We start from the raw sequence: 15,179 nt of genomic DNA on the forward strand, positions 1-15,179 counted from the left end.
CTTGTCAATGCTACTTCAGAAATAAATTTCGTTGCTTATGTGATGCCACATCTTATTTTGTATGTTTAAAGTTATTATGCACCGTCCCGACCTTGTTGGAACAAAATATGGTATAGTAATTTCGTATTGAAATTGATTGAGATTAATGGAAATTTTGACAACTAAACACATATGTTTAATTTCAAAAAGGAGGATCTAAAAGAATGCTTTTGGAGATACTGTGGACTTAATCTGCAGTGAAGGGCATTACTGACTTTCATACATATATTTTTTTTCTGTTTTCTTTTTTGATGCAGATCAGAAAAATCGTTTCTAAGTGTGCTTCCAGCATTGATGTCTCTTGGATCATTTGTTCAGCTATTTCCATCTCTCGTTGACTTACCAAGTGAGTTTGTTTTTCAGGATTCCCTAGTAGTTACATTATGCTCCTTTTCGTGTCTTTCTTTTGTGGTTTTCGTCTCTGGCCATATTTCACCAATGAGCAAAATGCCTAGGGATACGAAAAAATTTACCAAAAAATCTACCACTCACATGGGTGTGGGACCAACACCCGTGTGAGTGTTTGCTAGAACATTTGGGGTCTTGCAGTATTGTTCGCCAATTGAAGTTCTACTTACTCTATTAACAGCTGCACCGTGTTGTTTTCCTTCCATTAATTTATTGATCAGTCAAATAGGCCATTTTGAAATGCCTTAATTAAATTTGTTCAGAAATTCAAAATCTACATGCTTGGTACTAGTTGGAAAACTGGATTTTATTATTTTGAATGAAAGCTAGAAAGAATAATATTTTTTATTCTCATATTTAAACAATGTACACACAACATCTCTATTAATAGGAGATACATGGCATAAAATAAGGGACTGATTAGCTACTGATTCTGAGGACTGATTAGCTACTATTTAGCTACTAATTCTAATTCTAAATATAAACTTTCCTATTCTATAGTATTGACTAAATCTAGATATTTACAGCTGTGATATCCTAAAGAATTCAGCCATATCCTGGCAGAATTATTTTCTTCCCATTTCCAACACTCCCCTTTAAGCTGGCTTGAATATGTCTTCCATGGCCAACTTGTAGATTAGGTGGTCGAATTGCCTCTTGTGTAGTCCCTTTGTAAGAACATCTGCAATCTGCTCCGTAGTGGGTATATAAGACATGCAGATCAATCCCTTCTCAATCTGTTCTTTGATAAAGTGCTTGTCCACTTCCACATGCTTAGTTCTGTTGTGAAGAACAAGATTATGAGCAATTGCATTTGCTGCCCTTGTTGTTACAGTAAACTTCCGTTGGTGATGTTCTTGGAATTTTTAAGTCTTCCAATACTCTCTCGATCCACAAAGCTTTACAAATTCCATAAGCCACTGATCTAAATTCAGCTTCAGCACTACTTCTAGCCACTACGTTCTGTTTTTGTAGAGGGTCAGAAATTAAACCCCAAATTAAGTGTGGGCCTAAGTACTGAGGTCGCCCCAAAGAGGCGACCAGGAATGAAAAAGGAGCATGGGCTAAAGTCCAAGCGAAGTGGGCCAATAGTGGGTCGGAGTAGGTTCGACCCGCCAAGGGTCCAAACAGACTCCACGAAGGAAAATGACCAAGTCAAGTTGCAGCGGGAACACAATTGCAGAGGGAATACATGCAGCAGGGAAGTTGCCGAGGTATTTTGCCTCAGCACCGCCATTCTTAATATCTTTGGCTCCGCTGCCATCCAAAGTTGATGAGGGAAAGAGAAAGCCGAAGCAACTAAGTTGCAGAGGCGACAGTTGCGACGACCAAGTTGCGGAGGCACTTTGTCTTAGCGCCGCCATTCCAAGTATTCTCGGTTCCGTCGCCGCCTGGAGTTGCTGAGGGAATGAGAGAACCGAAGCAACTAAGTTGCAGAGGCGCCCAAGTTGCGGAGGCACTTTGTCGGCGCTGCCATCTCCAATATTGTTGGTTATGCCATTTGAACTTGCCACGGGAAATGACTAAAGCAGCAACTACTGCCGCCGCAACCAGCTTGCGGAGGGAACATCCCGGCAAGGTGATAGCAGCCTCTGGCAAAAGCTTCCCCTCTGCAAGGAGAGGGTAATGTCAGGTGCTGATAGCAGGCCCCAAGGCATTACTAGCCCAGGGCTGATAGCAGGCCCAGGGTACCAGTTTACCGCGACGATCCCGCGAAGACGGGAGCAGGGTAGCCCTAGCATAAGGGACTCCCTTTCATTACCCAGGTCATAGACCTGCCTTAGTCGCACAGGCAGGACTAAGGAAGCCCCTTGGGCTTGGTACTAAGGCACAACACGGCTGATAGTAGGCTTGGCTGTGGCCTTCTCTCGGGGAAGCTGGGGAGTTTGTGGTTAGGTGGCTAAGGGTGAAGGCTTCGTTGCGGTGAGTACGAACATTGTCGATAGCAGACTAATGGAGTCCTGAGAATGCATGTAGTGGCGAAGTAGAATTGAGAAGGCAAGTGCAGCAGCAAAGTTTACCGCTGCAAGTGCACTTGCTGAGGTTCGAGCTGAGAAGGCAAGTGCAGCGGCAAACGCTCCCGTCGCAACTGCACTTGCTGAGGCTCAAGAGGGAGTTGCAGCGCCAAACACTCCCGTCGCAACTACTGTTGCTGAGGCTCAAAAAGGTAGTTGCGGAGGCAAACAGATAGTACACAGTACATGCAGAAGGACACGTGGCACCTTTCAGGAGATATTAATCATGCCATACCCAACTGGGTATACAGTGCCCAAGTTTGTTAAGTTTGATGGGAAACAAGGCAATGCCAGAGAACAGGTGGTGAGGTTCATTGAAACTCTTGGTGTCTATGGTAGTGACCACTCTCTGCGCCTTTGGGAGTTCTCCAAGTCCACTTACTGAAAGGGCTTGCAGCTGGTATGTGAACTTGGCTCCCAACTCGATCAGCTCCCAAATCGATCAAGAGTTGGGAGGAGATGGTGAACAAGTTCCATACGAAGTTCTTCCAAGTCTAAGAGAAAGTTACAACCCTCACCCTTGGACGAGATGTCCAAAAGGAGGGCGAAGATATACTGGACTATGTTAAGCGGTTCCAAGATAAGGCTATTGACTGTCATGAACCAGTGGATGAGGCCTATTTAGTCAGCATATGTGTGGGGTGCCATACGCGACTACAAAATTTTCTTGGTGAATCATAATCCGCCTACCATTTCAGCCTTGATTGAGGCAGCTAGGAACCTCAGTACCACTGGTCCCTTGCACAGATCTCGTGACAGCCACCGCTACCCTAGCAGTAGCAGAGTTGCTGCGGTAACCTCTGCAGGAGGGAGCCGCTCGCAAGGGGAGGCGACGTCCTCTCGGAAGAGAAAGAGTTATGAGGACTGAAATCTATGTCTTTGCAGCCTTGAGAATGTTAAGGCTCTGGTTAAAGAATGGGTAGCTGATGGTGAACTTACCTTGCCTCCAGTTGAAGTCCCTCCAACCAAGAAGGACAAAGAAAGCCCGGATTATTGTCTATCGCAGAACCACCAGACACCCTACTGGGGACTGTTGGACTTTGAAAAGTATCTTCAAGAAGAAAGTTGACGCAAATGAGCTGAAGTTCAAAGATGCCGGTAACCGTGATGTGCGGAAGGACCCTTGTCCTAACCACAAGGAGAAGGGGAAGAATGTACATATATGATTGGCTATCTCGGGCCTGTGCGTGATCAAGTGCATATGGCATCTTACTATGATGAGTTAGAAGAAATTGCAACCGGCCAGCTCCCTGAGACAATACTTGCAGAGGCAAAATTCGCAGAGGATGCTAATGCCCAGGCCTTGCAAAACTCTGTTAAGTTTCGCGCCTTGTTTGACCAGTTGGGGCTGAGCCAAGCCGCCAGGTTGGAAACAACAAAAGCCCTCATTAATATCTTTGAAGTGCACCATGATGAAGTTGCTAAGGCTAAGGAGTATGTGCCTCGGCGCATCCAGGAAGCTTATGGGGCCATTACTTTTTCAGAGGCAGACAGAGCATACCCATTTTCCCATAATCGTCCTCTTTTTGTCACAGCATACATCAATGATGTAGAGTTCAAGCGTGCTTTCCTTGATGGCGGGGGCGTCTATAAACATCATCACTACTGACACCTTTGCAAAGGCTGGTATCCTAGAGTCCAGGATGGTTCACCAACCCATCACTGTGATGGGTTTTGGCGGCGAGAAAAAAGATACCAAGGGCCATGTGGTCGTGGACCTAGGAATTGGTGAGATCCGTTCCGCAACCAAGTTTCATGTGATTGAAGCGGACACAAATTGCAACATGATACTTGGCAGAGCTTGGATGCACCGATATGGAGCTATCCCGTCTAGTTATCACTAATGTGTGAAGGCAAAGTTGGGAAAGCGCACAATAACCAGATAAATGCGTCTGAACAGCCATTTGGGGTTGAGGAGGGACACTATTCGAATGCAGTTTTCTTTACTGAGTTGTTAACGGGTGAAACTCCAAGGACCGGTAAAGTTGCAGGAGTAAAATTGCCAAAATGGGAAGGCATTCGGGATGCAGAGGTTGCTCCAGAAAGTAGTGGGCAGAAGAGGAGCAGCGAGTCCACAAGTCCTCCGGTAAGACAGTTTACTACCTATGAAGGGTCTTGGAGGCCAGGCTTCATACCTTGGGAGGATGGCCCCGAGACAAATAAATGTGACGATGACGAGTTCCAAGAAGAGTTGGTGGAGACGCCTGACCCCATCCTTGAATTCTATTTAGTTCGGCCACGCCGTTTATTATTTTGTATGTATTGTTAGAGACTTGGGTCGGGCACAATCTAGTCTGCCTTAAAAACTTGCAGATCAGGGGTTGGACCGGGAAGCGCAGGCCTCCTTCTACAATGGACACCACCGTGAAGGGGCATTTGTCCAGCTCGCCCCAGGGAGTGTCTCCTTTCTTGGCGAGCTCCAAGTGGACATCATCTGGAATATTATACTCTCTACGGAACTCGGCCAGTGCCCTCGGAGAATTCACCATGAACCGGTACTTCCCCATCTATCCCGGTTTTATTTAGTTGGTTGATTTAGGTCGTATCTCAGTAAAAATTTGGTGAATGTTTGCTCGGACTTTGAGCTTCATCGGTTGTAACGCTGAACGGGCCTGGTCAGTCCTAGTTTGTTCTGCATTATTAAGAAACAAGTCCAAGGATTAGCGTGGCATAAATTGCACGGCTTCACTATGTGGCCGACTTGGCCTTCCTAGATCGGTTCTAGCCCTCTTTCTTACAGCTTGGTCTCGGCCTCAAAACAAGACCACAAACAGGTTCTTGCTCGGCCAAATCCTATTTATAGATCAAAAACTTGGGTTTTGCTTGGTCTCGCTCAGGGTTCAGGCTGTTTATCCTAAGTGTCAAGTCCGTGCATCGAAACTAGGGGAAACAAGGGGCATGGGAGCCCCATCTGCTTCTCTGATTCCAGTTTTTCCTAAGGTGTACCAGTATTACCCCAAAGAGGGGGCACTGGTAAGATTCTAACAGTCCCAGGCAAGAACATGAAAAACGTAAATGGCGAGTACGAAGGAGGGGCAGGTAAACTTATCGATATGGACGCCAAGTGAGGAGTAGTTAACCACGATCTTGTCTACAGCCTTTGAGAGGACGAAGGTGGTCGAGAACGACTAGAGGAGCAGTGATGGTAGAAGCTTGGAAACTTGAAGGCTAGGGTTTGGCTCGAGAGAGAAGATGAACAGTAGGGGCGTATGTGACTCGTCATGTGCGTATATAAAAGAGGGGGGAAGCCAAAGGGTGGCAACCTTTTGAAATTTGCGCGTGATGAAGACAGCTGTGGGTCTGCACGGAACCAATGGTGTGAAGCCACGTGGCATTGAAAAGATGGCTCTGTCAGTACGGCTGTACGATCGATGACTAGACTACTGGGGCAATCCCCGACGACCGACCAATTCGGATGGCCCGGTCAGAATGATAATCCCAAATCACGCTCAGCTCGGATGGGAATAAGGGGCAATTGAGAGGGAGATTTGCGCCGGGCTATGGCGCCGAACCGAATCGGCACGGCCTCTCGGGCTATCGCGTTTGGCCGAGCTATGTCGCTGACCGCAATGCGAAGACATGCATGTGCCCAATCGAGCTTTTGACTCGGCTAAGTCTTCGGTTGGATCTGCAGTGGTGCGTTTGGACCGAGCCAAGCATAGCCCGGAATGAATTTAGACCGGGATGAAGGCCTGCACGCCTCACGGCCAGTCAGTTCGGATGGACCGACTTCTTACAGTTCGGCCGTCCCAGTCGTGGTGGTGTTTCTTCCCAAGGGATAGATCAGTCATGATATCCCGGTTGAGTGTGCCTTCTGGACCAATGGTGTGATGGAGGGGAAATCCACTCGTGGCACGCGTCAATACCGTTTGGCAGTTCCACACACGCTGTTTGGAGGTTTTGGCCTTTACACGCGTAAGGAAGGTAGAGGGGAGCACTACCACCTGTCTAGGGAAGGACAACAGAGGTAGTGCGTCCACAATCTCTGAGGCTGCATGGCCAGCCTAGAAAAAGGAGGCATGGGGGACGTTGGAGGTAAGCAATCTGAGGAATTCCCAACTCTCTCTCTTTCAAAAGTGCTCTCTCCTTCTTCAAGTGTGCTGACTTGATCTTCGGAGGGTCTATCCGGCAGCACACCGCCGGGCAGTTCACCGTCTTTCTGTTTTCAGGCCAAGCGACGCTGCGTAAAGCTCAAGCGCAAGGAGTACGGAGAACAAAGGATATTTTACCCCCGTACAATTGGCGCCGTCTGTGAGAAAAACTCGACAGACAAACCTTGCTCTTCAAGCTTTTTCGACTGTTTCCATGGCTAACTATGACGAAACTCCACTGTCCGTCGTCGATGGTATCACACTGGAGTCTGTCCGACGGAGAGATGGCCCTCCTGCTATTCCCACCATGGCGGGCTTGAAGACCTCTTCCAGGGGTGCGCGCGACAAACGCGCACGGAGCACTGATTGCTCGAAGAGTCCAGAGAGTCACATGCTCAGCGCCTGGAGCACAAACTCAAAGACCAGGACGCTCTCATTCGCAAGATGGCAGCTGAAATGGGGGCGCTAAAGCGCCAGATGGAGGGGAAGGGTGCTGCTCGAGGGGGCAACCTCAGTGAGCGCACCCTGCCCTCTCGCTCTGGCAATTGCCACCAGGAAAGGACGTCTTCCCTCTCTATCACCAGACGCTATGGGGTAGGAGACTCCGACCCACAGGTAGGAAGGTCTTATACTCGCGACGGCAGCTACCGTCCCTCGCACCCCTCGTCCTCGTCGAGAAACTCTTTCTCTGTCCATTCGGGAGACCTGGGGGATGTACTGGAAGAGAGGGCTCGCCATAGACAGACCCGAAGGCTGCCGGCATCGCAAAGGCTGGGCTCCCAGATCCGTTGTAGTGAGGAAGTGGCAATGCCTGCGCCTTGGATGATAGCACCAGGGGACAGAGAGCTAGCAAGACTCACCGCTACCCCGCTGTCCCCAGAAATTGAGAGCACGCCGCTCCCTGTCGGATTCCACCAGCCTAAGTTCACGTTGTACGACGGCAAGACTAATCCGTACATTCACGTGAGTCATTACCGGCAAGTAATGGCAGGACATCGACGCAATGACGCCCTCATGTGCCTCATATTCCCAGCGAGCTTGGGCGAACTAGGCCTGAAGTGGTTCGAAAGGCTTCCGGAGGGGAGCATCGAGGGCTGGCAACAACTAACGGAGGCCTTCGTCACCAGATTCAAAACCAACACTCGAACACAGGTCGACCATCTCCTGGGCGTTAAGATGGAATCTGGAGGTTCTTTGAACGCATACAATGCCAAGTACTGGGAAAGTTACAACGAGATCCTCGATTGCCCCACCAATTTGGCGATCACCCAATACAAGCGGGGTCTCCCAGTCGGACATAGGCTGCGAGATTCGCTTACGATGCACCAGCCCACTACCATGGAATCTTTGATGCAACGGATCAACGAACACATCCGAGTGGAGGACGATGCTGCCACTGCGACCGAGAAGGAGAATCCGGTCCCGGCAGACAGAAGAGTGGTGGGGAAGGTTCACTCAGTAGGGCAGGAGGGCAACCGTCCAAACGACCGGTCAAAAGATCAACGTCGTGGCTCAAACCGCGATGATAGGAACAAAGGTCGCAGAAACGACCGAGCTAACGCTCCTCGTGATGAAGAGGAAGATGCCAAGAGAAAGTTGAAAGCGCGAACCGGTATCACCACGGTCTTTAAAATCCCTATTTACCGCATCCTAAGTGAAATCCGAGGTAAACCCTACGTCCGTTGGCCGGCCAAGTTGGGAAACACGCAGAGAGGCTTCAACTCGAGGTATCGCTGCACCTTCTATGAAGAACGAGGGCACCGAACGGAGGACTGTGTGCCGCTAAAACAACATTTGGAGGAGTTGGTGGCGGCAGGGCATCTGGACCAGTACATAGACGGCGATATGAAAGCCGCTCTGAGGACAGGGCGAGCCAAACGGCCTCGCCGTCCTGGATGCAGCGTCGCAGGGCGTGATCAATGTCATCCATGGCATCATTGAGCCGGCAAGGGTCTGCGAATTAAGAGAGATGATCAAGAAAGCTGAGCACATGAGAGAGGTGCTCTCCGTTCTGCCCGCCGTGAAAAAGGGAAGACCGAGGAAAACGACGTCCTGACCTTTTCTAGCAAAGACTTGGAAAGGATTTAAGTGCCTCATAATGACGCCCTAGTGGTGACCCTCTGTGTCAAGGACTTCGACATCAAAAGAATTCTAGTTGACCAGGGGAGTTCGGTCGAGATCATGTATTACGACGCATTCAAACAGATGAAGTTGGAGGACAAGGACTTGGCCCCCGCAACGTCTCCATTGGTTGGCTTTAACTCTCAACCAGAATGGCCGATCGGAAAGATCATATTGTCGGTAAAAGCGGGATCAGTCGCGAAGCAAGTGGAGTTTTGGGTGCTTAAAGTCCCATCGACCTACAACTTAATTTTGGGCAGGGGCTAGTTGCATGCCATGCAGGCGGTAGCATCGACCTACCATCAGGTCTTGTGCCTCCCGGCACCAACCGGATAGATAGAAGAGGTTTGGGGAGACCAGGTGATGGCAAGACAGTGCTTCGTCGCAGTAAAGGGCAGCAGAGCTGCCAAGGGCTTTGTGCAAATGATAGAGGGCCCCGAGGGGAAGGAAGTCCTGAAAGACGTAGGAAGAAAGGCCAAGGAGAAATCGGTCGAAGACTTGGTGGAGGTGCGTATAGACGAGAACGACCCAAACAAGTTCTTTCTTTTGGGCTCATCCCTGTCCAGCGCCGAGCGACTTGAGTACGTTGACTTTTTGATTTCCAATATAGAGGCCTTCGCATGGACGCCTTACGATATGCCTGGCGTCGACCCTAGCTTCATTTGCCACCGGTTAAACGTCTTTCCAAATGCATGGCCGGTCATCTAGAGGACACAACGCTCGGCCTTGCACCATGCCGAGATAGTGGCGGATGAGGTCAAGAATATGTTGGAAGCGGGGGGCAATAGAAGAAGTGCAATATCCTAGGTGGATATCTAACACGGTGGTGGTGTCGAAAAAGAACGGCAAGTGGCGGGTTTGCGTTGATTATAAGACGGTCAATCGTGCGTGCCCAAAGGATAGCTTCCGCCTCCCAAGAATCGACCAGCTGGTGGACTTGACCGCTGGCCATCAGAGGTTCAGCTTCCTCGATGCGTATCGTGGCTACCACCAGATAGCCATGTATGAACCAGACCGAGAGATCACTTCGTTCACCACTCCGCGTGGCCTGTACTGCTACAAGGTCATGCCATTCGGACTAAAAAACGCTGGGGCAACTTTTCAAAGGATGGTAACCAAGATGTTTGCTCCCTTTCTAGGCCGCACCATGGAGGCTTACATCGATGATATGGTGGTAAAGAGCAAGGAAAAATCTCGACACCTCGCCGACCTAGCAGAGATGTTCACTACACTCAAACATCACAAACTGCGTTTGAATGCCTCCAAGTGCGCCTTCGGAGTCTGCACCGGAAAATTCCTAGGTGTTTTGGTCACGAACCGAGGAATTGAAGTCTACCCTTCCCAAATCAAGGCGATACAAGAGCTGGAGCGCCCAAACTCCACGAAGGACGTGCAACATCTTGTCGGGATGGCAGCCGCGCTGAACAGATTTATCAGCCGGTCTTCAGATCGTTGCAGGCCCTTCTTCAAAACTTTGAAGGCCAAGTTCTTCTCGGATGACGAATGTGACCGTGCATTGGCGGATCTGAAAGCATACCTTTCCTCAGCCCCTATCCTGGTCACACAAAATCGGGTGAAGAACTGTATCTCTACTTGGCAGTCTCTCAACATACGGTAAGCGCCGTGCTGAGGGTACCCAGCACCTCCCCATCTTCTACGTAAGCAAGACCTTGCTCCCGGCTGAATCAAGATATCTGCCGCTAGAAAAATTGGCTCTGGCCCTGATGATGGCCTCCAGAAAGCTAGCGCACTATTTTCATGCTCACACAGTCGTTGTGCTAACCGAATTTCCACTTTTGAAAAGGCTGATTTTACTGGCAGAACTCTAAAGTGGGCTGTAGAATTGGGGCAGTATGATATCAAGTTTCAACCGCGCACTGTCATCAAAGCTCAAGCTCTTGCCGACTTCGTGGCGGAATTTGCCCTAGGAACACACCCCGTTTGCCCTATCGATGCGGCCAGTCCGGATTTGGCGCAGCCCATGGCTCAGATAGTAGATACGAATAGCGGACAACAAGCGGCGAAAGGGCAAACGAAAGCCGAACAAAAAATGCAGGAACCGGACAACCTGTCAAAGCACGGGCTCGATTGGGGCATAGAAATAAACCAGAATGAACCGACCAGTACCCCGCAGCTGAAAAGCTCCCAAAATCCCTCCGACTGCTAGAAATATTTCATTGGCGAGATGTGGAAACTCTTCGTCGATGGGGCCTCCAACAGGCACGACACTGGGCTGGGTAGTGTGCTAACCTCCCCAGATGGGCTGACCATAGAGCATGCGATCACACTCGATTTTCCAGCGTTCAACAATGAGGCGAAATATGAAGCCCTCCTTACCGGATTGAAAAGCGCATTGAGGATGAAAGCGTCGGAGGTTATGGTATTCAGCGACTCCAAACTGGTAATCAATCAGGTCTCTGGGGAGTATGAGGCCAGGGATGAAAGGATGGCCAAATATCAGGCGCTGGGACGCGCTGAACTCAAAAAGGTTGCTGCGATAAGAATGGAACAAATTAACCGCGAGGAGAACAACGCAGCTGACGAACTGGTCGGCCTTGCATCCATGCAAACAACTTTTCCCAATTCTTTGATGACAGATTTTTTACCCCGGCCTAGCATTGAGGAACCGGAGGTGCCTGAAGTACTCTGCGCCGACTTAGGACCATCCTGGATGGACCCCATCATCGCCTTCCTAAAGGATAGAATTCTACCAGAAGAAAAGAAGGCGGCCAACAAAATCCGAGCCAAATCAAAGCGGTTTTGGCTCTCTCCATCTCGAGCCTTATACAAGAAGTCTTTCACTGGGCCGTATCTGAAGTGCGTCCACCCTGACAAGGTGGAAGCCTTCCTCTATGAGATTCATGAAGGCATTTGCGGGAGTCGTATTGGGGGAAGGTCTTTGGCTTACCGAGCGATTTCCCAAGGTTATTGGTGGCCGTGCATGCAGGCAGACGCGCAGAAATACGTTCGCAGGTGTGAAAAATGTCAAAAATTTGCTCACTAAATTCACCAGCCGGCCAGAGAGCTGCTCCCCCTTACAAGTCCTTGGCTGTTTGCACTTTGGGGGCTGGATATTGTGGGACCACTCCCAACAGCTCCGGGCAACCGCAAGTTTTTCATCGTTGCTACCGACTACTTCACTAAGTGGGTTGAGGTCGAGCTGTTGGCAACCATAAAGGAAAAAGATGTGAAGAAGTTTGTTTGGCAAAATGTCGTCACTCGCTTCGATATACCGAAGGCCCTTATTTCGGATAATGGCACTCAGTTCGATGGGAAACTCTTTCACGGATTTTGCGAAGAGTTAAAGAATGAGTTCTACAACTCAACACCGGCCTACCTTCAGTCAAATGGTCGAGCAGAAGCCTTAAACAAGACCATCCTGGACGGGCTGAAGAAGCGGCTAGAGAAAGCCAAAGGGAAGTGGGCTGAAGAACTACCTAATGTGCTCTGGGCATACTGCACCACGCCGAGACGTTCGACCGGGAAAACACCATTTGCCTTGGCCTATGGCATGGAGGCTGTTATCCCACTGGAAATCGGCATGCCGACCATCCGGTCTGAAAGTTTTCAGCCAGACTTGAATAATGAAGCAGTGGCCTTGGAGCTTGACGTAGCAACCTACCAGCAAGAACTCTCCAGGAAATACAACAAGACCGTGCATCCAAGGCTATTCAAGATCGGAGACTGGGTCTTGAGAAAGGTGATGGGCAACACGGTGATCCCTGGCGAAGGCAAACTAGGTGCAAATTGGGAAGGGCCGTATAAGGTAACTGGCCTTGCAAGCAAAGGGGCCTACCATCTAGAAGATTTAGATGGTAAAGCTATCCCCAGATCGTGGAATGCAGCTAATCTTAAGATTTTTTACTTCTGAAATGTAATCTCTTCTGTTCCCTTCTCTTTTGAATTTGGCCCTTTGGCACCAGATGTAAATATCTGACGTGTAATGAAAGATGACCCTATATTTTCCTACCTCCTTATATTATGTGTTTCTGTACAATGACATCACAAGGGTATTGGGCCACTATGAATGCCAGGGGCAAGAAGCCAACAATGGCTTGACAGAGGCCGTACAAACAGTTGGTGTATTGTCCAACTTGCATAAGGGCCGAGTTGATTTTACTCGCCCGAGTGAAATGTTGACGTTTTGTCCAACTTGCAGAAGGGCCGAGCTGATTTTGTTCGCCCAAGTGAAATGTTGGCGTTTTGCCCAACTTGCAAAAGGGTCGAGCTGACTTTGTTCGCCCGTGTAAAATGTTGGCGTTTTGTCCAACTTGCAGAAGGGCCAAGCTGATTCGGCCATTCACAAGTGAAATGTTGGTGTTTTGTCCAACTTGCAAAAGGGCCGAGCTGACTTTGCTCGCTCGAGTAAAATGTTGGCGTTTTGTCCAACTCGCAGAATGGCCGAGCTGATTTTGCTCGCCCAAGTGAAATGTTAGCGTTTTGCCCAACTTGCAAAAAGGGCCGAGCTGACTTTGCTCGCCCGAGTAAAATGTCGGCGTATTGTCCAAATTGCAGAAGGGCCGAGCTGACTTTGCTCGCCCGAATAAAATATCAACGTTTTTGTTAGCATATTATATTATTATCTGAGCTTTTTTGGTTTGTAATTATTCTATGCCCTGTGGGCTCGACTTGTAATTGTCTCATCTTGTAAATCCTAATCTTCATTTATAAATAGGGGATGATATTTTATCAAACCCTAAGCTGGTTACTCAAGCTTCATGGTACCAGAGCAGAACCTCTAGGGTTTCGGCTCACCCTTGTTGGTCGACCTTTGCACCAACGACTCTAGGGTTCGAAACTTACCTAGGTTGATCATATGCTGCGATCTTCCGCTCGCCGTTGTCACTCAGTCGATCTCCTCAATTCGTTGCCGTCGTCTTTAGCTCGCCTTCCTCTATCGGTCTCCTTACTCAGTCGATCTCCTCAGCCCGTCGACCTCCTCAGTCGATCTTCTCCGCCAGTCGATCTTCCAGCAGTTCGTCGATCTCTCTCTGGTATACTCTCTCATCACTGTTTGGTATACTTATGTCGTGTATATAGACCGCACCAATACATATATAAATGAATAACTAAATAAATAAAAAAAAAATGGTTTCTTAATTTTGTTATGCTTTTATAGTGGTCATTGTGCCTGTTCTTTCATCACTACCTTCCGGGTTTGTGATTGCCACTAGTTTTGTTGCGGGTTCGGTAGTATAGTATCCATGACAGATTCCACCAGTGTGTCCCCTACTTCTCAAACACCGAGGAGTGAGAGTCTTATTATACCTGCTACCATGACTGAGAACCCCAACCCTAGTCTGAAAATCACCACCTCTTTATTTAATGGTCAGAACTACCTAGCATGGTCTCAAAGTTTGACAACGTTTTTGAAGAGCAGAGGGAAGATGGGGTATGTTGATGGCCTACAGGCACCTAATACCACTGACTCGGGTTATGACCAATGGGAGATTACCAATTCTTTAATTATGGGTTGGCTTATTCATTCGATGGTTCCTGAAATTGGTGAGGGTTACTTGTCTATGGAGACTGCCCAGGATGTTTGGGATGCTGTGGCTGCCACCTATTCCCGCAAAGGGAATTTCTCACAGGCATTTGAGTTGCGCCGCTCTGTTGAGAGCTCACTTCAAGGGGAGCAGACTATTCTTCAGTATTTCACTTTCCTCACCAACGGCTGGAAACGCCTTGACCACCTGGAAGACTATAAGCCCGTTTGCCCTGCTGATTCTATCGAGTACAAGAAGTTCATCGCACGGGAACGGGTCTTTAAATTTCTGGCAGGCCTAAATGTGGAGTATGATCCAGTTAGGGGTCGAGTTCTGGGTATGGACACTCTTCCTTCACTTCATGAGGCATTTGCCTATGTACAAAATGAGGAGAGTCGCCGGTCTGCTATGATGTCCCCTGTCTCTACTGACCGCTCAACATTACTGTCTACTCCTCGAGATGGCTTCAACCTGACTCCCATCCCTTTGTCTGCTGCTAAGGAGTCTGTATTCTGTGATTATTGCAAGAAGCCGCTACATACTCGTGAGACGTGTTGGAAGCTTCATGGGACTCCATCCGGGGGTAGAGGTGATCGGTCTGGTTCTTGAGGAGGTCGGTCAGGCTAGTCTAGAGGACGTGGTTCCTATTCCCGGGCTCATCAGTCTAGTGCCGTTGATACACTTGATTCTAATTCTGCTTCCGTTGGCCAAGCTTCTGATACTGAGCTGGAGGATGCTTTGCGCCAATTGTTGGATCGCCGGTCTTCTACTGCTCTCAGTATAACTTCCTCGTCCTTTGCCCGCTCAGGTAACTTAGCCTCTTCTCCTTGTGTTTTCCTGTGTCATAAGTCTTTGCCTTGGATTATTGATTCCGGTGCCTCCGATCATATGTTTGGCTCCTCTGATCTTTTAGGATTGCAGATAGTACTGTTTCTTCCATTTCTGGAAAAAGTTTAGTCCAAGTCACTCCTACCATACATCTATCTTTTGTTCTCCATGTTCCCAATTTTTCTGTTAAT

The 15,179-nt window shown here is 48.9% G+C and overlaps 2 protein-coding genes across 11 annotated transcripts in view; both read left to right on the top strand.

Moving 5' to 3' along the window:
* The window catches only part of LOC114275728 (uncharacterized), a 61,127-nt gene that overhangs the window by 14,853 nt on the left and 31,095 nt on the right, over positions 1-15,179 (top strand). For all 10 annotated transcript variants that reach the window (XM_082925298.1, XM_082925299.1, XM_082925303.1 and 7 more), the window contains one exon: positions 297-385. The gene's annotated coding sequence lies outside the window, so the exon portion shown is untranslated. The remainder of the gene's footprint in view (positions 1-296; positions 386-15,179) is intronic.
* On the top strand, positions 10,860-12,545 carry LOC114267905 (uncharacterized). The gene is made up of 3 exons (XM_082923423.1): positions 10,860-11,315; positions 11,688-12,024; positions 12,268-12,545. Exons 1-3 carry the CDS (start codon positions 10,860-10,862, stop codon positions 12,543-12,545), a joined length of 1,071 nt encoding a protein of 356 aa, XP_082779549.1.

This window comes from Camellia sinensis, chromosome 4 (assembly GCF_055761805.1).
Source record: "Camellia sinensis isolate YWXY chromosome 4, ASM5576180v1, whole genome shotgun sequence".
Lineage (NCBI taxonomy): Eukaryota > Viridiplantae > Streptophyta > Magnoliopsida > Ericales > Theaceae > Camellia > Camellia sinensis.